This window comes from Nerophis lumbriciformis, linkage group LG25 (assembly GCF_033978685.3).
Source record: "Nerophis lumbriciformis linkage group LG25, RoL_Nlum_v2.1, whole genome shotgun sequence".
Lineage (NCBI taxonomy): Eukaryota > Metazoa > Chordata > Actinopteri > Syngnathiformes > Syngnathidae > Nerophis > Nerophis lumbriciformis.
Genome location: NC_084572.2, coordinates 25,326,804 through 25,350,180, shown reverse-complemented (window position 1 = coordinate 25,350,180; position 23,377 = coordinate 25,326,804). Strand labels below are relative to the sequence as shown.

Below are 23,377 nucleotides of genomic sequence, written 5' to 3'. Positions count from 1 at the left end.
TTAGCCCCGGACCTGTTGACGCCCCGCTTAGCCCCCGACTTCCTGCTCGCCTCACGGGCCTCTGAGCGCTGCCTTGTCCTCCTGATCTTCCGCCTCTCCCTCATCACTTCTGGTAAACACTCAGCAATTAATTCCTACACATAGTCTTACACCATTAGATTTTGTCACACCATTCTCTAGTTAATTTATTAGTATTGTTTCATTATTTTATGTATATTACATTGTGTGTATATATATAATAAATCATAGAGCTTAACTGCCCCCTTGTGGAACTGTGCCGTCACTCCTCCTCCACACGTAACAGTACGTTCCGGCCAATTGATTAGGGACCAGATGGCAGTTTCTTTGGCCCCGCTCCCAGTGACTTTAGCCCCGCCCCCAGTGGCTTTTGGTCCCTCTCAGCATGTGTTTTTCTTTTACCTCCGCCCTGGAAAATGTTTCTAGTCCACCTCCTCATTAATATCATGGACTGTTTAGCAGTGCGGTAGGGATGGAAGAATTTTGTCGCAACGTATATTACTATTACCAGTTTCTTATTGCGATATTTAAGTTTTGCGCAGCGGTATGAAAAGGCAGCTACAGATAGCACACTAGGGCCACATTGCCATCTGAATTAAAACCAACAAATCTAAAGACAAGACGAGCTCATTTTTATATTTAATTTTACAGGCTTTAAAGGTGGACATGGAAACACAAGCAGGTTTATGATGATGATGATTTATTTATCTGTGACAGTCATTCACTCAGCAAGTTCACATGGCTTTGCATTAACAATCAAACCAATGTTATGCAATCAACGTAAAAACTGTGCACAGTAAGATGTTGATGCATCTTATTCAACATTCATGACTTTATCAGACTCAGTGGTTTTCACTTTCACTGCAGTGTAAGCCACACCAATGTAGTTGCCACTGGATGCGAAGGCCAGCTCGCTGCCATTCAGGCACGTGATTTTCACAGTGGCCGAGTAGGGGAGGTCGATGATTGCTCGTCCCACTGACAACTCAACGCTCACGGTCTTTCCTGGCGGGACCTTCACATTGACCTCATCTGATTCTGTTATGGTCTCTTCATGGGTAATTGTGGAGGTCGTCTCAGCTCCCACGGTCAAGCTATACCCACTGGACACCTCCACCAGATCCGGGATCCCTGCTGAAACGGTCGTGCTGACGGTGAACTCAATCTTAGCGGTGGTGCTCCAGGTTTTAGACTTGATCACAGATCTGCTGTAGCTACATTTCTGCTCTTGAGTCTCAGAGGTGTCATTGCGATAAGACACCGATTTGATGTACTCTTTGTTGACCTAGATTAAACAACCAGCCCCACACACACAGACACAGAAAAACACAAAATGATGCATTTTGTGTAGGCAAAACACAAACAAATTCTTAATAACCAGGACAGACATTGTCAACTTATTTTTAAAGTGATAAGGCAAATTAGTTTTTACAAAAAATGCATGCATACATATATTTGACATGTTTGTTTGTGATGACCTGCTTAACATTTAGACTTTAACACTTTATTAATCCTCTGGGGAAACATTTTGAAATATGACACTATATTATTCACCTATTGTAATTAAACAAACTACATTACTGTCAACCCCATATCAAATTATAATGTTTGTGGTGGACACAGTGGCGGAACTAACCAGAGCCGTGCCAGGGGCAGGGAACTTGACCGAGCCCTTTAAACCCTTTGCTTATCGAGTGGCAAGATCAGGTTTTTAGCTCGGTAGTCAGCACGCTCGGCTCTCATGCCAGCAACTTCGGTTCGTGCCCTGCTCGGAGCAGTAGGAAAATCTCAACGCAGCCGAGAGAGAGAATACACAACCGCTTGTCGTCGTTTTTCCTTTTCTTTGCGTTTTGCCGCTCCGCTTCTATGTTTACTGTAATGAACTGTTACTCATGCTAGCTTCTTAGCAAAAATGCTCACCTAGCTGGTACTTTGTTGACAAGTGACTGATGACGTTGGTAGACGGTTGATGACGATTTTACCCCAAATACACTTGGAGACAATATCATTGATCTATTTGTAAATTTGCACGTCGGAAAGTGAAACGTGACAGTGAAAATAAAGACACACACACAGATCATTTGTTAAATTCCTTACACCTGTTGAATCACTAAAGTCAGTCTTGTAAAGTTTATAGCGACCATGACTCATCCTGACTTGGGAAACCTATAAGCACGCATAGGTCCAGTTCTTGTTTTAGTGGTAATTAGGGAAAAAACAACGTTTGCATGATCTGAGCTCCTCCGGGTCCCTAAGCCGTGGGAGAGACCCGCTCTCCCCAGCCCAGAGCCAGGTGAGGGGCCCAGGCCTCCCCGCTCCGTCCCGGGCCGCTAGTGGTACCCCGCCCCCAGCCTTCCCTGAATCTCCGTCCCTGGGTGGACAGGACTCATCAAGTTGTTCTTTATGGTACGCAAAGTGGGCCAACAAGCAAAACAAATCCTTCTTCAATATTCTTTTAAAAAGCACCTAGGGACAATTGCTGATATAAAAGGACTATTACACCCATTAGGCCCTTTTCCACCACAGAAACTTTTACAGGAACTTTACCATTTACCAGGGTAAATAAAGTTCCCCCTGTGTTTCCACCAAAAACTACCCGGGTAGATTTAGTTCTGGTATCTAGGTGATACTATTGGAAGGTTCCTAGAACCTTGTCGGGAGCTGACTGTGCTGTTGAATGCTGATTGGTTGAACACAGTTGGGGGCGTTCCTAAAACTCCTTTTTCAAACACAGGACCGTCATTTACAGAATGCTAGACAACTCGTTTATTTCCAATTTCTTATTTACTTCTATGACAACAAACTTGACAACAGAGAGAAAGAAGAACGAAAGGAACTTTCGACTTGCAGGAAATTTTGTGGGGCATCTTCGTGCTGAAGAACGCTGATCAGTGGAACTATCTTGCAGTGATTTTTTAAAGTGCCGTAGTCTTTTAACTAAATGCAGTTTTTAAAAGTGTTTGTTTTTAAAAACTTCATTTCAATACGTAAAGCTACGAGGAGTGAACAGATTCTTTCAAACGTATTTACAGAGGACTATGAAGCCGAACCTGAAGCAAGGACCTCAGCTGCTTACTTCCCTGAGACTTTGTTGGGTAAATGTGAAATAAAGGAGGCAGTACACGAGTAGACCAAAGGTAAATAACATCAAATATTAACTAATTACTTTATTTCATGTTGTAAAAGTAGTCAGTGACACTCCATTTGTGTAGTTAGTAGCCTCAACCCAAGTGAACTGAATGCTATTGCTAACAAGCTAACACTAAAGATGATGTGTTTGTGTTGCTGGAGTGAGATAAACACTGACATTTATTATTTATATATTGTTATTTACAGCTGAAATGGACTAAAACGAACGGCCTGACCCTCATGAATTCATAATTTACCGAGAGGACGACTTTATGACTGTCGGACATTGCGGACAATAGCCAGACTCTTTATGAACTATTTGGTACACTTTATTTTTTTAAATCATATCGTTTTGTATAATTTTGCTTCGTATTTCATTTACTTACATATTTAGTAAAATAACTCTGACCTAATATTGTCTGTTTATTTACATGGTATTGGTATAGAAAAATAGTAAACTACTCCTCCATACGTCACCAGCCTGATTTGTATAAACTACCCTGAACTGTGAAATGCGGTGGAAACACAAACCGCACACTTCTACAGGAACCTATAGTTTCAAGAACTAAAGGTTCCAGGAACCTAAAGTTCCTGAATTTTTTTGGTGGAAAAGGGCACATGCGTTTGTTGGTGATAGCAAAGAGGAAAATTGCAAGGCTATTTCTTTCCTGGACATAACCTGCTTCAAAAACAGTTGCTGTTCATGCATTGTAATTATCTCATTTCAATTGGAGTTGACAAAGAAAAAACTAGGTATGTAACTGTATTGTAAATACAGCGGTATTGCGGTTATAAAATTCTCACAATGATGCCGTGACGTATGACTGGGGGTACTCCCCCCAGTGTAGTTTTTTTCTGCCACTGTTGATTAAGCCCGTCTAGTAAGCAAACCGCATTTCCAATGCTCCCCTGCACAGCGCAGCTCAGTAAAAGATGTCAGGAAACACATGGGAGCAGAGCGGAAAGCTCTCGCGAGTGGATCCTCCAGTCAAGGAAAATAAAGAGAAGAAAACATGACGAACATGCAAAATACAGTTTGCAGATATTACCAGGCCGCCATTGTCTACAAGTCTGGAAATATGAGAAGTCACTTGATTAATTATTACCCGGGAAAGATTATTGGCATATAAAACCAAGATGTAAGCCAGGCCAAACATCAATTTGTGAGGCATTTCAATCAAATTTCCTCATGACAGCATGTTGACAATAGTCCGTTTAAAGACACTAAACTGAAGTTTTTTTAGGTTTGCTTTTTCTTTGCACTTTGAAAATACCTCTTGGTAGTAATACATAGGATTAAAGCATTGAAGCATTAGGTTTGTTTTGATTTAAGTGTGCTTATCCTGAACATAAGTAGCACTTTTGCACACTTTTTTCCGACATTACTGCAGTAATTTCATACCGTAGCCTTAATATCGTGATAATATCATACTATGCGATGTTGATATTGTTACATCTCTAGAAACGTATTGAAACGTATTGCACTTATCTTGCAATATTGTGACTCAGGTGATCCACAGATAGTACCACTCACCTGGGGTGTGTACGTGGCCAGAGTGGGATAGGTCATGTTGGTTAGCACAGACGACTTGATGGCATTGATGAAGAGGAACCCCAAACAGTCGATGTCTGCGCTAGCTCTCCCCTGCAACCCCAGGCAGATTCCAGACCCAGTGTTGATAGAGTACTCGATCTTCAGGGGCCAGTCATTCATGTGTGCGAAGAACTCGCGTCCAGAACTCGTCCAGAACCTGATGCCACCTAGACGTGTCCCGGCGCCGTTCCCCCACAGGGACAGCTTGGTGATGTGCTCGCCAAGGTTGAACGTAAACTCACTGAAAGTGTGCGCATTTCCAAAGGTCTGCACACGCCCGTCGGTCAGTTCGGCTCGCACGGCTTTGATCTGCCAGCCGCCCACTGCCACTCCAATCTTCTTAAGGGTGGCACCATTGTCAAGGCCAGTGAAGGCAAATGCATTGCCTCCATTTCCACCGATGAGATGCAGTGTCGTCGCCATGTTTAATAACCTGAAAGAGAAATGTTCTTCAATATATTTAACAATTACTGGACTTCCTGAAGATCTGTAGCAAAGTGTGAACGATGTATTTTCCATATCAGTGGTTAAACAAACTTCTGTTGTTTACCAGCTGGGCTGTAGGCATCTATTCTAGTTTCAACTCACCTTCCTGATAGTCCAGAGATACACAAACCAAGAAAGCAGTGAAAGCTTGGGTTCTGTAATGTGGAGGTTTTCCTGGAGATGAAGTTTGCAAGGTGAAGGACTTACCTATTTATAAAAGAAGGGGGTTAACATGCATCAGAACTCACATCCTGTTGTTGAGAATGAACAAAGCAGATTAAAGATGTGCAAATAAATAAATGAGACAGGTCTAATCATCCGATGTCCTTCTGAAATAAGAAGTCTGATACATTTTTCCTTAAATTTGGTGGACTTAATGCACATACACAAAACTAAACCAGGATCGATGTAGATATATTGTGGCGGGAACAGAATATGAATCATTTAAGACCAGATGTGCATACTCACAAATTGAAGAGTGGACAGATGATATTAGACCCCTAAGAAGTGCAGGGACTCTCTGTAGTCAGTTTTTCACGGTTTTATAGGCAATGAGGTTGGGGGTTGTGAGGTTACCTGAGATTCTGTTGAATCTGATTGGTTTGGATGGAGCCAAAGGGGGAATTGGACACAGACATCTGGGTGTGACTTCTTATCAGAGGCAATCCTGTGGAAATGTCTGTAAAGCAAGTTCACCTATGATATCTAGAGCAGAACTCTTTGAGACAATAGCCTCAATAGACAATAGATATAAGCAATACAAATGGCCAATCTGAACACATTCACATTTAAAGTGTGTAATATACTGTCGTTTAAAATCAAAAACTGATGAATTTACTGAGTTTGTCTTTTTTTGTGCTTCTAACTATTTATTAATCTGTTTTATCCAAATTGTACCTATGTTTTTATAATGCTTTTTTCACTGCAGCGCTAACTTAAAACAGCATTTAATTCTCGTATGTATATGCATATGCTCTGAAAATGGCCAACTAAGGATCTTTCAATATAGATGAGACAAAAATCAATAATATATGTAAGGGGTGATGGTCCACCATATACATATACATACATATATATATATATATATATACATAAACATATATATATATATATACATATATATATATATATATATACATAAACATATATATATATATATATATATATATATATATATATATATATATATACACATATATATATACATATATATATACACACACACATACATACATATATGCATACAGTATATATACATATATATATGTGTGTGTATATATATATATATATATATATGTATATATATATATATATATATATATATATATATATATATATATATATATATATATATAGGGACGGCGTGGCGCAGTGGAAGAGTGGCCGTGCGCGACCCGAGGGTCCCTGGTTCAATCCCCACCTAGTACCAACCTCGTCATGTCCGTTGTGTCCTGAGCAAGACACTTCACCCTTGCTCCTGATGGGTGCTGGTTAGCGCCTTGCATGGCAGCTCCCTCCATCAGTGTGTGAACGTGTGTGTGAATGGGTAAATGTGGAAGTAGTGTCAAAGCGCTTTGAGTACCTTGAAGGTAGAAAAGCGCTATACAAGTACAACCCATTTATCATCAATTATATAATACATCATATATATATATATATATATATATATATATATATATATATATATATATATATATATATATATATATATATATATATATATATATATATATATAACTGGTTCATAAAGAGTAAAGCACAATAAAACTAAAGATAAAGGTGACGCTTTAAATTTGGAAGTGCCGCGCTACAAGCACTGCTTTAAAAAAAAGCCTCGCCAAAAGTGGTAATACAGTATGACCACCTTTGCCTCAAACTAAAGTGAGCATTTAAATAACAAACTAAATCATGAAGCAGTTTATACAATGTCAATAAATCTTACCTAATCTTAGATTATGGCAGGCTATATACAGTGTTGGTAATAATGGTGTTATATAAAAACGGTGTTGGTAACGCTGTTACTTTTACTCGAAACGAGTAATCGAAATAATTACTTTTAGGTACAGTACAACCCTGCTCGCGATAGCTCAATGTAACGTGGCACGCTACTTTTAATTTGGTTTTATGTCAACAATAATTCCCAGAGGGTGAACAAGGGGATGGGTCAAATGCCAAGGACACATTTCACCACACCTAGTGTGTGTGACAATCGTTGGTACTTTAATAACAAGACAGCGTCATAAGTGCAGCAACTTCAATGCAGGAAATATCTTTTTACTAGTGAAAGCAACAAGCAGCACCGCACTCAAATTAACTCGATTTCAAATAGGAGGAGACACCATCACACTGTGACACAGCAGACAAGAACATACGCACACGCACACAATACTGTTGTGTGCCGCGGGAAAAATGAACAACAAATCAATGATTGAAGTGCCAAACTCGCCATCCAAACATGTTTTTAAGAACATATGGCAGCCATCGAAACACATTCAATCTATTTATCAAGCAGAGACAAAACAATCCGGTGAAAAGATTTAAAAGAGCTGGCATCAGAGACAACAAACTGCCTCTGCTAACTGCTAAAGCTAACAAACACAGCACGAGGCAGTGGGCGCACACACACACACACACACACACACACACACACACACACACACACACACACACACACACACACACACACACACACTCCAATATGAAATGTCTCTCAACTGCATATGCCAGATATTTGTTTTTTTTAAAGTAACGTATAATTACTTTACCTAGTAATTAATTACATTAACTAAAAAGTAATTCCGTTAGTAATTCCATTTTCTTTTTGGTAAAGTAACGAGTAACTTAAGGTAGTTGCTTTTTAAAAGTAATTTTCAGAACACTGGCTATATGTAATATATACACTTGCAAATTGTTCTTTGAGTGCAATAAGAAACGCAAATATGTTTAGTGCCTTTTAATTTGTACTTTTATCTTCTAAAATTATTCTTTGAGTGCTGTAGGAGAAAGTATGTAATGTATTGTAAGATTTTCTGTGAAAATTAAGCCAATAATAAAACATTTTTGTGGTTAAAGTTAAAGTACCAGGTCGCGGCCACCGCTGCTGCCCACTGCTCCCCTCACCTCCCCGGGGGTGATCAAGGGTGATGGGTCAAATGCAGAGAATAATTTCGCCACACCTAGTGTGTGTGTCCCATTTCTTTTGAAAAGTATCAAAATTAATTTTGGTACCGGTACCAAAATATTGGTATTGGGACAATCCTATTACCTGTGTAAATATGGTTTGGGATGGGAACATCATGTTCTTGCGTGGATTTAAGAATTTACATTGACTTATGTTTGTATGTATCAGTGTTTCTCAAATGTTTTCTGTTGCACCCCCAGCCCAGCTCTCCACTGTGATTACAAATAGTATAATTTGTGTATAAAATTGTTACAACTATATCCCTGCATAACATAGTAAGCTTCTTAACTTTAAAGGAAACAACACACCCGTTTTTCCTTGTCTCCTACCGTGGCTCCAGTGAAGGCAAGTGCTACATACACTTCATCATGTTCTAGTACGGCAAAAAACATGTTCCCCGAGGTCACACGTGCGATGCCAGGGGGGATCCACCCCACTATTTGAGATGAACTGGTCTATATAAACAGTATACTCGCTCCCCTCCTTCAGCGTCTTCACTGATGAAGACTCCATTCCCTTCATGAGCAAGCGCGGCCTGCGTTCCAGTGCCAGAACATAGCTACCTGTCTCAATACTATAAGCCTACACGTCTCTCGCTCTCTCTATGTGCATTTGCTCTCTCTGTGTTTCCCCTCCTTTGTGCTCATCGTCTTGTGTCCTGTGTTGTCATCCCGCATTTCCTGGATTCGAGTTGTGTGTCTCGTCTCCCTGGATCCCCTCTGGACTCCCTGCTGCCTTCCTGGATCTCGACCTCATGCCTGGACACGGACCTTAATGCCTCGCTCCTGCTTTTGACCTCTCGCTTGCCCACAGACCGCCGAGCTTGCCTTACCCTCCCTGGACTTCCTCTCGCTCAACACGCACCTTCAACAACTCCTGGTAACACTCAATTAAACACAACACATAGTCACACCATACTTATTTGGATTAATTACACATTCCACTTCCTTGTGTTTAATAAACACGTCTCAAACTATCGCCGCCCCTGTCTCAGGGCCGTCTCCTTCTCCATAGTACTGTCACAACTTTCACTTTATTTGTCATAACTTAATATTTTATGTTTAATACTGTGCATGGAAGAGTGAACCATCTCAGGTCTCAATTCGGGTCAGCTAACACATCCTCCCACCTAGACAAAGAAAGATAAATATTAAACTTTTTTATCTGCAGTCACAATTCCGGCTTCTATTGTAGTCTAGTGCAATATCAGCAAAGAACTTCTTTCCCGCATAAAACAAAATTGTAAACGCATAAAGCAAACCAGGGCATGACAGTGCAGTGCAATCAGACATTGATCTGCAATATCAATTCTCACACGACAAGCAATAAAAGTGCACTGAAGCGCTGATCTTGTGTCAACACACAGAAACACCGACATTTTTATTATTTAATGACTGACTTTGCTGGCTATCTTTGTGGAATCATTTTGAAGACCTTGTGTGCTTTGTGTGTCTGCCACAGAAGAAGCTTTGTCTGTCTGTCTCTGTGTGTTCTTGAGACATCAACAAGGAAAAGTACCTTCCTAATGAGGACTGATGAACAAGTTAGGACCGAAATCATGGTCCCAATACGGAAAACCATTGCATCTAATAGAGAATGTCTCATTTGCACCCCTGGTGGTTAAATCTATACAAATTAGGGTGGTCCCTAAAAGGAGGGATTTTTCAAATTGACTGTGTGTCGGTTTTAAAAGTGCTCCCCCTCTGGTCAACATATGAAATAACAGGTTTGTGTAAAAATTTGAAGTGCTCCGCCTCTGGCCAACATATGTAATAACAAGTGTGTGTAAGAAATTGAAATGCGCCCCCTTTGGCCAAAATTATTTTGAATGGCCGTGCCAGCAATCGGAGGGTTGCTGGTTACTGGGGTTCAATCCCCACCTTCTACCATCCTAGTCACGTCCGTTTTGTCCTTGGGCAAGACACTTCACCCCTTGCTCCTGATGGCTGCTGGTTAGCGCCTTGCATGGCAGCTCCCGCCATCAGTGTGTGAATGTGTGTGTGAATGGGTGAATGTGGAAATACTGTCAAAGCGCTTTAAGTACCTTGAAGGTAGAAAAGCGCTATACAAGTATAACCCATTTATCTATTTATAAAATTAAATAAATATGTATATAGAGACATTCCACATCCCAAGAGCTAGCTTATGTAGCTGTCTGGTTCGGTTCACAGCCGAGTGGGGTGTCTGTGTTTACTAACAAGACATCATTGCGAAGTCAAAGTCGAGTTTTCTTAACATGGAGAAATTCTCACTACTTTTCTTTTGTTGAGCACAAAGAGAAGAACATTTTAGTTCAATGTAAGTTGTGTCTTGGATCAACAATCCTATCTACTGCCCAAAACAGCAATTCAAATCAGCTGAAAAACCTACAAAAGCAACATGCTTCGACGAAGCTAGTAAAGAGAGAGACACTTCACCTCCAACACCATCTAAGCAACAGCGGCTGGATTTTAATGGAAGGACTGCTAGCCAGGACAAAGTGATAGAGCCATTGCAGCGTATGTGCTAGAAGACATGCAAGCTATTTCTACAGTGGAGTCACCCGCTTTCAGGCAGCTAATTAACAAACAGCAAATGGCACGGAAAACATTTTCCACGTACCTGGACAGCGAGCTAAAGAAAACACTTCAAACTCTGCCTCTGCTCATCATTCAGCACTGAAGGTACACACTGTCAATTCTCTTATATACTGTTGCTCTTTCATTCTAGACTTCTAGAGTGTTTGATTATCACGACACTTTAAATGTATGGACTATAAAGTTCACAAACATAAAGAGGGATATCTTTCCTTATTTCTAAACTCACTCTAAAGAAATGTGTAGAGTGTTCTGGGCTTCAGACATGATTTTATTTCAGAATTCCTTGAGAGAAAAAAACGCCTTTGTGTATGTAGTGTGTGCCTTCCTTGGTTTACAGCTATGTTGTTATTATGCTGTTTGTTATTTATGTATGTTATCAAGCGGTAGAAAATGGATGGATGGATGTTGCAGCTATTTAAAATAGTTGTGTCAATTTGTTCTGGTCTGAAACAAATTGGCCCTTTGATACATATATTTGTCTTTGTGTGTTGTATGTAGACCACATTGCTTAGCAGAGTTCAGTGATGCAAATGCATGTCAAGTAGATCAACAGATTGTATTATTCTCCAGTTCAATAACAGTACTGAAATGAAGGCTAAAAGGGCATTAAAGGGGGCTTAAAAAATAAAATAAAAATAAAATAGAAGTAACTAAATAGTTACTTTTCACAGTAATGCATTACTTTTTGGTGTAAGTAACTGAGTTACTTTTGAAATAAAGTAACTAGTAACTGTAACTAGTTACTGGTTTTCAGTAACTGACCCAACACTGGTGATTACAAGCAGCTGCTTCTTAACCACTTAATGTGTGATGCATTGAAATGTTGGATCGGTTATGGCTCTTGAAAATGACAATGAATAACAATAAATATTTGACAAAATGGTTTTGCTAGTTAGATATACAAAGTATAATAAAATATGCTTTCTATATATTGTGTGTTTGTATTTTGCCAACATTGTATGATGGGGCAGGTTGTATAATGTTAATCTGTCACCTTGAGGAAATGGCATAGAGAGGAAGATGACCATATAATGTAACTTGGACAATGATTTACAGAACAGAGGAGATTTAGATAAATAATTAAATGATAAATGGGTTATACTTGTATAGCGCTTTTCTACCTTCAAGGTACTCAAAGCGCTTTGACAGTATTTCCACATTCACCCATTCACACACACATTCACACACTGATGGCGGGAGCTGCCATGCAAGGCGCTAACCAGCACCCATCAGGAGCAAGGGTGAAGTTTCTTGCCCAAGGACACAACGGACGTGACTAGGATGGTAGAAGGTGGGGATTGAACCCCAGTAACCAGCAACCCTCCGATTGCTGGCACGGCCACTCTACCAACTTCGCCACGCCGATCATTTTTATTTTTGGTTTTAGGCAATTCTATGACGATCTGTTATTTCACGTCTCATTATGTTTCCTTAGTTTGTGTTTATTTCCTGTCAGCGCTCTTATTTTAGTTCCACTTCCTGCATGTCTCCCTGAGCGCTCGTTCTGGTTGCAGTTGCCAATCAGGCTGCCATTTATGCCTGCCTCGCCCTCCAGTCAGGGCTCGAGGATTGATTGTATTACTGACTTTTAGCGGCATGCTCTGTGCATAACTGCTCCTTCTGTGTTGAGTACAATTAAAGACTTGTCTTACCTGTACATCGCTCTCCAGTCTCCTGCATCTTGGGGTCACAACTACTGCAGCCATGCGAGTCTGTGACAGATTTTTTTTTTTTTTTTGTGGACAAAACCTCTCCATCCAGCTATTGATTTCTGGTCGCGCGTTAAAAAGAATAAATACAGAATGCGTTATCTTTAATAAATGTAATGTTTACAGTGATAAACACATTTGAGGAATGACATTGCCGAGAATCGAACCCACGTCTTGTGGAATAAAAGCTAAATGCGCGAACTGTTGCCCTACCAAAGTTCTGATGATGTTTCCAACACAAAGTGATTATTTAATATTCATTACACATACATTAATTTACAGGTGTTGAAACAAACAAACTTATTTACTTTGTTCAATTGACAATGCTGATCTCTTTTTTTTTTTTTTTTGGTACAATGCGACCCCAGCTCATTGTGATTACTTACAGATGTCCAACGTTCTCCAGGAAGCAAAATAAATTCACATTTAGTCTGTAGTTGCAAGTTGATGCTCTTGTTTGTGTAGTACAGTTGGTTTATCCTTGCTGTTATTGTCTCTCTCCAGTCCAATGTATTGTACGACAAATCAGCTGTGAAGTGAAGTGAAGTGAAGTGAATTACATTTATATAGCGCTTTTTCTCAAGTGACTCAAAGCGCTTTACATTGTGAAACCCAATATCTAAGTTACATTTAAACCAGTGTGGGTGGCACTGGGAGCAAGTGGGTAAAGTGTCTTGCCCAAGGACACAACGGTAGTGACTAGGATGGTTGCTGGCACGGCCGCTCTACCAACCGAGCTATACCGCCCCACAAGCGGCATGCTCTGTGCATAACTGCTCCTCCTGTGTTGAGTACAATTAAAGACTTGTCTTACCTGTACATCGCTCTCCAGTCTCCTGCATCTTGGGGTCACAACTACTGCAGCTGTGGTGATATGAATGACATCTTCTTGCAGGACTTGGTCTGCACAGATGTTAGATGCACGCGTCTTCCGGGTTAAGGCTTAACCCGGAAATTATTAATCTTCATTTATATTTGACAATGTGATAGTTTATTTTTATTAATCACATGCGTTAACGCGCTAAGTTTGACAACCCTAATATATATGTATATATATAAATATATATATATATATATTGGATATATAATTAATAATTAATATAACTGGATGTTAAGAGTATGTGAAAGTTTGATTCCTACCTTGTTTACCTCCGTTTGTTGGTTTTTAGTGGACGATCAAGTTTTCTTCTAGGTGATTAGTAGTTTTTCCGAGGGATCAATTTCTGCCTTCCTCTTCTTGTCTTCCACAGCCTGGGTGCGCCAACAGCTGCCTTTTACCTGCAAAATCTCTTTGCCCACACTTTACACAAAGTTAACTATGAAAAAGATGCTTCTTGTTTACTTATTCATTTACCGTATTTTCCGGACTATAAGGCGCACTTAAAATCTTTTTTTCTCAAAACTCGACAGTGCGCCTTATAACCCGGTGCGTCTAATGTAAGGAATACTAAGGAATACGGTTGGCTGAGCTCACCCACCTCGAAGCTATTTTATTTGGTACAAGGTGTAATGATATGTGTGACCAGTCGATGGCAGTCAAACAAAAGAGATCAGTGTAGATTGCACTATAATCGGTCTCAAGTAAACAAGACCAACATTTGAAATGTTCCATTGAACATTGAACATACACACGGCGCTCAAAAATCTATCAAAATGTTTCAGTACGACTTTGGTAAACTATGAAGCCACACAATTTGAAGGATTGTCGGCACATTAAACATAGGAGTATTATTATGGTGTGTGTCTAAGTTAAGACATATTATTCGCAATATTATGCAAAGGAAACTTTTCTTACCTTCTGGTACCTGCTGATCTGTATTCGGGATCTGCATAAATCCTGAAAAATTGTGCGCGTCCGCCTTTGTAGTCCGCGCCGACACCGTAGTTGATAAGTTTCTTCTTTTTCTCTATCTTCTTGTTATGGGACATTCATCCTCCACTGTTGCCATTTCTAATATAAAGTAGTGTAAAGTTCTTATTTATATCTGTCAGTAAACTTGCCATGAAAAGGCTAAAACATACCTGCGTACTGAGTTTACATTATTTACCCAAGGAACTTTAGTTATTAGAGTTCCGGTCGAACAGTTTTTCACGGGACACATTTCCGGTGTGGTTGTTTCCGGATGAGGAGATGCTGCTCCGTTATTGATTTAAGTAAAGTCTGAATGTCATTAAAACAGTTAGCTCCTTCTTTTGACACTTCTTCCACCCCCATCCTTGCACGCTACACCGCTACAACAAAGATGACGGGGAGAAGACGCTGTCGAAGGTGAGCCCCGTAAATAAGACCGCCCACAAAACGGCGCACCCGGAAGCGACTATCATAAAGCGGCTTGAAGATGATCTGTAAAACATAATCCATGCAACATTTTGACCAAATAACCACCATTACATGTTATGTAGACCACAAAGAAGTGTTTTCAATATAGAAAAATAAATAAATAATATGACTCCTTTAATGTGCCCTATGATCTATATATATGAAAAAAGATCAAAAATAGACCATTCATCGGCAGTGCGCCTTATAATCCGGTGCGCCCTATGGTCCGGAAAATACGGTATTTTGTGCATTGCATCAATTCTTCTTGTGGGAAATAAATAATGCCCGTGTTTTTGAACAGGACACTTTCCCTGTCCCCCTGAAGTGGACTTGACGTGAGGTTTCTATTTCCTTACATTTGGACCCACTTGGTTTCTGTTTCATCATCTGTCTTCTTACCTCGAACTGACCCAGTTGCGTCACCTTCTGCATAGGTCGTGTGTCCTGAAAGGTCCCAGAAAGCTTTTGGTGACCCAAGCCCCGATGAAAAATTCATGGAGATCACAGGTGTCAAATATGACGACTGAGAAGAGGCATTCAGAAGAACAGTGGACTCTCAAATAAGAATCACACCGGAGAAACTTACATAGCATGGAAGCGCCGCCACTGACCCCCAAGCTGGACTTACACGTTGACCTTGGTTTTGCCTTCTTCTTCTTTCTGCTCCTCTGCTTCTTTCTGATTGTGGCCATAGTGCGTTGTGCCCAAATGGTTCTGGACCCTTACAGCGCTGTCTCGGTCCACACCTACCAGGAGGAGCAAGCAGACGGGTGAGAGAACACCAACAATGGGATTAAGAAGCACGTCAGTTGTGCCTCTCCAAAAAAAGTATAGTTTAGACTTTAGAGCAATTTAACTAAATTGTTTTGGGGGCCACATTTCCAGAAATTCTTGTTTTGTATATTCTGCAGAACCGGCGTCCTCTACACAGTAGACATTTAATTTTGGTCTATTTATTTTGTCAGAGTTACAGGAGCGTTCTGTTGTTTTTAAGGACCTTCTGCAAAAAAACTAGTAAAATATCCTCTCTATGACAGCACTCTTGTGTTTTGGAGAATCTGCTGCACAAATGTGAGTCTCTCACAAGATTTTTGAACTGAACTCACGGGCCGCCAGTTGAATAGCCCGAATGATGAAAAAGAGAGGATCTAAGATGGAACCTTGAGGAACACCGCTGGTATAACTAAAGAAGTTGAACAAGTGACTATTGACTGCATCTGAAGTAAACAAGCTACAGCGAGACCACATAAATCACATTACGGGGGAAAAAATGTGAAAAGGAGAGGACTTAAGGGGGGCCTTGAGGAACGCCTCAGTTATTTGGATCACACATTTGGACCGCAGTGTTCTTTGTTTGTTAGCAAGGTTAACATGCAAGGATCTGCAACTTTGTTTACTATAGGGTTTTTTTTTTGTCCACCAAGTATTGAAATACAACTCGGTGGTATGGCATGGTGTCATTCATTCCTAGGATGGATTTAGACTTAGACTTCCTTTTATTGTCATTCAAATTTGAACTTTACAGTACAGATAAGAGCAACATTTTGTTGCATTAGCTCATGGTAGTGCAGGATAAAAGAGCAATAAGGTGCAGATATAAATCAATAGATTACTGTACAGATAAATATATTGCACTTTTGCATATGCACCCACATTTATGAATTATATTGTCTTTATATTCGAGCAAATTAATCAATTTTTGAGGGGAATTGAGGGGATTATTTTTGATGCGTTCAAGAGTCTAATGGCCTGAGGGAAGAAGCTGTTACAGAACCTGGAGGTTTTGCTACAGAGGCTCCGGAACCTCTTTTGGCCCCCAATCCACCAGTTGAATATGACTGATTTAGAGGATTGGCTTTTAAAGAGTTTTTTGTTTTTCCACTTTAATTTCTTGTAAAAACAAAAAAACATTTAGCCTGTTCTGCATGTTCAACAATGAATGTAATATTCCTAGTAGTGCTGTTGAAAAATTATTTTTTAATCATATTAATCATGGGGTTGTTGTGGTTTCAATTATTTATTAAATGTATTTAATATAATATTTTGCGTCAGTAAAGAGACTCAAAAAAGAAGGGAATAGAAATACACATTATGGGTTTATTAAATGATTGAATAAATTAATGTTATAAAAATAACCATTATCATTACAATATTTGTTGTTGTTTAAAAAAAAATAAAAAAATCCAATGTTATTCCTTTTATGTTATATATGTGATTATTTAAGATGGAAGTCACGCGCCACACTTCTGGAGAGTGTGCACAACACTTTGTCAGTCGGCTATTCTTTATTTTTATTTCTTAATTAATCAGTCCAACAAAATAATACACAATAATACCATAATAATACAATTCCAATTCCAAAACCAAACCCGTCCCAGCCAACATTCAGAATAGCAATCAACAGAGCAATTGAGAGGACACAAACATGACACAAAACAATCCAAAAGTAGTGAAACAAAAATGAATAATATCAACAACAGTATCAATATGAATACAAATTCCAACATAGCAGTGAATAAAAATCCCTCATTTACATTATCATCACAGCTATTTATAAAAAAATTAATAAAATAATTTAAAAAATGAACAATAATGTCACAGTGGCTTACCGTCATTGTTATTTTTTGTACTCAAAATTCCCAGCGAAAGTGAACTTGCTCTTTAGTGTCTACTTTAACTCATTGGGTGTCCACATTTTTTCCACACTCGAAAAAAAATTATTGGATTTACTGAACTATGTTCTGTCGAGTGGTTGAGCAAACTTTGTTAAGAGTTAATAACCCAATGTAATCAGTAAATGAAAAAAGGGCTGCACAATTAATCGAATCGTGATCACGATTTTGGCAGCTACGAATAAATGAAGCTATTAACATTAAAAAAGAAGGCATATCATATCAAGCCCTTTCAGCCAACCACCAGGGTGCGACCGAAATTTAAAAAAAAATGGACTCATGTGAGCGTGAGTAGAAGTGGGTGAGAACTAGGGATGTCCCGATCCGATATTTGGATCGGATCGGCCGCCGATATTTGCAAAAAAAATGCGTATCGGCAAAGCATGGGAAAATGCCAGTTTAAAAAAAACTCCGGTCCGTGTTTTCCAACGCACCGATTTAAATAATACATTCCACTTTTCTGCTGCTCCCTAATTTCCGTTCCGCATTTTCCAGCACACCTTCAACACATCCACAGGTCTGTGGATTCTCACGCAATTGCTTTTAGCTGCTGGCATTACACAACAGGCTCTTCTCACTCTTTCCTGTCTCTCCTTCTCACAGACAGCAAGCGTACCTTCTTACACACGTCACATACTGTCACGACACACGTCACGTCATACGTCACATACGTGAACGCCCTCTCCCAGCAGAGAGGTAGCAGCATGGCTAACGTTAGCTGTGGTGCTAGCGCAGCGGTGCGCGCCTGTGCAATTGCTATGGCGTCGCATTAGTGCCAAAAATCCGAGCGCATAAAAACTGTTATCGCGCGCTGATTCTCCACTTCGTGCGCGCGCGACACCCTTTAGCGCGCGCGTGGTGCCTTTTTGCGCGCGCGGTGCCTTTTTGCGCGCGCGCGGTGCCTTTCTGCACGCGCGCCGTCTCGGTCTGTGCGCTGTCATGTTTCGTTTTGGCACTTTGGGGGCGTGTATGCTTAGACGGCCCCTTCTTTCTGATTGGTCAAGGGAAAAATGCTCAGAGCCAATCAGAAGTATAGCAGGGCGGGTCATGGTCAATATGTATCAAGATTTACGGAGGAAGAAGTGGATAAAAAAATGTTGCGCGCTGATGAAGGTTATTTCATACCACATAAACACAATACAGGGTAATACAAAATGTGACCCAAATAAATAATAAGACAACAAACACCATAATCACATCTTTCAGCCAGAACTGGTCCACCAGCAATAACATCCAACCATAACATTATTTTATAATTTCACTTCTTCTTGAACATTTGTTTTCTAATTTATGGAATTTCTTTTGATTCAGCCATAAAAGTAATGAAATAATATTTGAATTTTGTTTTTAAAATGTTAAAAATAGCCTTTTAATAATGTATTCTGAAACAGTTTAAAATGATCAGAGAACTGACTAACACTGACCCTACACAACTATGTTGCACAATTAAGTCTTTTTTTTTTTTAAAGCGAAAGAGGTAATTTCAACAGGTACAGCATCCTATGTCATATCTACATGTAATAAGATTTGTAACAAGGCAAACCGTTTGTAAATTGGTCGAAAATCGAGCAAGTTATGGTAATGTAATTAGTACATGTACCATTGACATCAATGTAATGATTGAGGCTAGCTGTCCGAGGTAAGATGGCTACAACGTTGCTACGCTGGAGAATGATTGGTCATATGAAAAATGCTCAGAGCCAATCAGAAAGGAGGGGCCGTCTAAGCATACCCGCCCCCAAAGTACCAAAAAGAAACATGACAGCGCGAGGAGAGATGCTAGGAGTACACAGAGAGCGCACAGACCGAGACAGCGCGCGCAGAAAGGCACCGCGTGCGCGCAGAAAGGCACCGCGTGCGCGCAGAAAGGCACCGCGCACGCGCAAAAAGGCACCGCGCGCGCAAGAAGGCACCACACGCGCGCAAAAGGGTGTCGCGTGCACGAAGTGGAGAGTCAGCGCGCGATAACAGTTTTTATGCGCTTGGATTTTTGGCATTAATGTGACGTCATAAAATGCGCACTGCTCAAACGTCCTCTGCACACGGCAAATCTATGCCACGCACAAAATCAAATAAAAAAATAAGCGCATAACAATTTTCAACACACGGACACGACAGAGAAAACAGTTTTCGTCATCATTGTTCAAATATTGTAACATCTGTCGAGACGCTTATCTCCATTCGGTGCCACACGTCCACACCATCAAAATGCCGAGGCAAACATTTCCACATCAACACCGTATGAAAAAAATTGTGATTTTTTTTTAGTTGTGATTTCCTTCTCTGCATGAAAGTTTAAAAGTAGCATATATTAATGCAGTATGAAGAAGAATGTTTTAATGTAGACACATAGAATCATCATACTGCTGTGATTATATGCATCAAGTGTTCATTCAAGGCTAAGGCAAAATATCGAGATATATATTGTGTATCGCAATATGGCCTTAAAATATCGCAATATTAAAAAAAGGCCATATCGCCCAGCCCTAGTTCAATGATGCAATTTCTGTTTGTCATGTATAATTTTGTCTATTTTGTGTTTATCCTTGAATAAACATGTCAGTTTCTTGTTACCAACCATTGTGTATTATTCAAACTCACCTAATTCAGCTGGCTAGTTGTTATCAAGAGTACTAAAACCCTTTTCAACATGATTCTGACAACTAAGTAGGCTAAATAACTTTAAACTTTAATACATGCTCGGATAGGCCAGTATCGGTCAGTATCGGTATCGGTCAGTATCGGTATCGGATCGGAAGTGCAAAAACAATATCGGTATCGGATCGGAAGTACAAAAACCTGGATCGGGACATCATAGTGAGAACAGAGTGATAGTATCAGCTGGTCGCCATTAACTCCCAAAAATATTAGGAACAATAAATGCTTTATATATATATATATATTATATATATATATATATATATATATACACACAGTATATATATATATATATACACTTAATTTACAGTTATTTGGATACTAGGCGAACATATAAGGGTTAGATAGGGTTACTAATAAGCAATAATTCTGAGGTTATTGAGGGAAGACTCTTAGTTAATGGCTTACTGGTTGTATAATAAGGCGATGCAGCATACGGCATTAATACGTACTTAATAATGACTAATTAAGAGCCAATATGTTACTAATTTGAATGTTAATAAGCAACTAATTAATGGTGAATATGTGTTCCCCATACTAAATAAAGGTTAAAAAAAAGTGAGCCTAATTTTAAGAAATCATTGTGGCCACAAGATGTCGCCAAAGGAGTAATAATCACAAAAGCTGGATTGGAACCAGGAACCCTCATGTCGCAAACAAAAATCGAAGAGGGAATAAAAAACACTAAGTAGGAATCTGTGAAATAATCAAATGAATAGAAATATAAAACAAGTGCAAATAAATGGTATATTCCATTAATTAGTGCATAGTACATCTTAAGAAATAATAATAATAAATTAGATTTATTAGAGTGTGTTTCTAGATACTCAAAGCACTTTACACTGAGAACTGACAATCCATCATTAATTCACTCCCCATTCACACATGGATGGAGGTAATATACATTTAAATATAATAATAAACAAATTTTTTGTGATAATATGCATTTAATGATAAGAATAATAAACACATTAAAAAGTTAAATTACCAATGATTGTCACACACACACACTAGGTGAGGCAAAATTATCCTCTGCATTTAACCCATCACCCTTGAGCACCCCCGGGGAGGTGAGCGGAGCAGTGGGCAGCAGTGGTGGCCGCGCCCGGGAATCATTTTTGGTGATTTAACCCCCAATTCCAACCCTTGATGCTCAGTGCCAAGCAGGCAGGTCATGGGTCCCATTTTTATAGTCTTTGGTATTTTGATGGTTGTATTTAATTTAATTTATATATTTGTTTGTTAAATGGTACAATGCACAATAATTACCATATCAAATGTAAATGAGTGTAGCAAAAGGTTAATTTCCATCTGCCGTACCCGGTAGGTTGATGGCATAAACAACAAGGTCCATATAAAAATTTTAAAGTTAGACAGCACCAACATCAGACAAACAGTACAATAAAAATACACAGACTCAGCTTCAATTATACAAAATAAATAAATGGAGACGAGATCAGATCAGGAATATAATCACCATAGTAGCTCAAATGCATTAGGCAGATGGAGAAGTGCTATATTATATAGTGCAAGTGTGCTAAATTGTTCCATATCACTCAATCAACCAATCAATGTTTACTTATATAGCCCTAAATCACGAGTGTCTCAAAGGGCTGCACAAGCCACAACGACATCCTCGGCTCAGATCCCACATCAGGGCAAGAAAAAAACTCATATAAGTTAAAGTGCTGGTATTATTGCACATAGCCCTATTACACAAGTAGTTAGCATTAACAGATGTTTACACATGGAACATTGCACCAAAAAAGCATACATAAGTTTATCTATGTATGAAATATTGCACAAAATATGTATACATAAATTTGTTGCGTAAGCATAGAAATATTGACATTTCAAGAAGAACTGCACTTTTTTTTGGTAAATGTAACTATCAATCACAATGCTTATGTGGGACAAGAACAAGGACGTCATTTATTTAGTTTTTTTTTGCATTCTAAACATTAAAAAAACGCTCACAAGATGCGGCTAACATAGCAGCCAATGGATGTCTCTCAGTAGTGCAGGTGTACCTAATGAGTATAGAAGCATACACATGATGTAGCAGAGATTGTCAAGACTGGGACTGTGGCTTGGTTTGTTCTCCCGTGGTGCAAATGAACTGGACTGGTCAAGGCTTGAAGGTGGGTACATGATTTATTTAAACTATCAAAAAAGGAATAAACGAAAAGCGCGCACAGGGGCGGAGGTACAAAACTAGATTATAAACACAAAACTTGCACATTGGCAGAAACTATGAACAAATAAACAAAACACTAACTGTGGCTTAATAAACAAAAACTTACTTGGCATGGAACCGGCATGAAAAAAAGAGTAGCAGGGGTCATCAGGGTGTGGAGAGTGTGCAGGAGCATAAATGCGGGGATGTCGTCAGGACGAACAACAGAAAATGAATGAACTTAAATACTATGGACATGATTAGTGAAAGCAGGTGCGTGACTCAAAACGTGAAACAGGTGCGTGACGTGACAGGTGAAAACTAATGGTTGCTATGGTGACAAACAAGAGTGCACAATGAGTCCAAACGTGGAACAGGTGAAACTAATGGGTAATCATTCAAACAAGACAAGGGAGTGAAAAGCCAGAAACTAAACAAAACATGACTTAAAACAAAATATGATTACACAGACATGACAGAGATAGTGTTTTTGTACGTGCGGTAAAAATCACATCGATGCCGAGTTGTTGGCAAGTATGTGATTTTATAGCGAGAAAAATTTCCAGGATGTAATCAATTATCGTGACTACTTATTGGTTGTCTGGCATTAGTCGCTACTCTCTGCATGAAGGATGTTGCTTGTCAAAGTTGTTACAAGCTTTGTAACGCCGCATGTCGCCATGGAAGGGCAGCAAAATCGAATTCCTATAATTATGTCTACAACTACTCTGAAGACTTTAGATCAGTGGTTCTTAACCTGGGTTCGATCGAACCCTAGTGGTTCGGTGAGTCGGGCTCAGGGGTTGGGCGGAGGTCGAGACACACCCGACTCATCGTGTAAATAAAAACTTCTCC

At 39.5% G+C, this 23,377-nt stretch overlaps 1 protein-coding gene across 3 annotated transcripts; it reads right to left on the bottom strand.

Moving 5' to 3' along the window:
* Positions 1-722: 722 nt before the first annotated feature.
* On the bottom strand, positions 723-12,763 carry LOC133622018 (aerolysin-like protein). 3 transcript variants are annotated; one of them, XM_061984541.1, is made up of 6 exons: positions 12,640-12,763; positions 5,804-5,894; positions 5,696-5,727; positions 5,330-5,434; positions 4,682-5,174; positions 723-1,303 (listed from the first exon to the last, which is right to left on the bottom strand). In XM_061984541.1, the coding sequence occupies exons 5-6, from the start codon at positions 5,162-5,164 to the stop codon at positions 833-835; spliced, it is 954 nt and encodes a 317-aa protein (XP_061840525.1). In that variant the 5' UTR covers positions 5,165-5,174; positions 5,330-5,434; positions 5,696-5,727; positions 5,804-5,894; positions 12,640-12,763; the 3' UTR covers positions 723-832. The 3 variants fall into 3 exon arrangements, with proteins under 3 accessions (XP_061840525.1, XP_061840524.1, XP_061840526.1); XM_061984540.1 differs by having other exon boundaries at positions 5,804-5,906; positions 12,640-12,760; XM_061984542.1 differs by lacking the exon at positions 5,696-5,727 and having other exon boundaries at positions 5,804-5,906; positions 12,640-12,760.
* Between the last annotated feature and the right edge of the window lie 10,614 nt (positions 12,764-23,377).

Bases quoted from the DNA above. Each gene is read 5' to 3' on its own strand.
- LOC133622018 (XM_061984541.1), bottom strand. From the start codon at position 5,164: ATGGCGACGACACTGCATCTCATCGGTGGAAATGGAGGCAATGCATTT. The intron at 1,304-4,681 runs GTGAGTGGTACT...TGTTTAATCTAG, and splicing joins TGGCCACGTACACACCCCAG to GTCAACAAAGAGTACATCAA.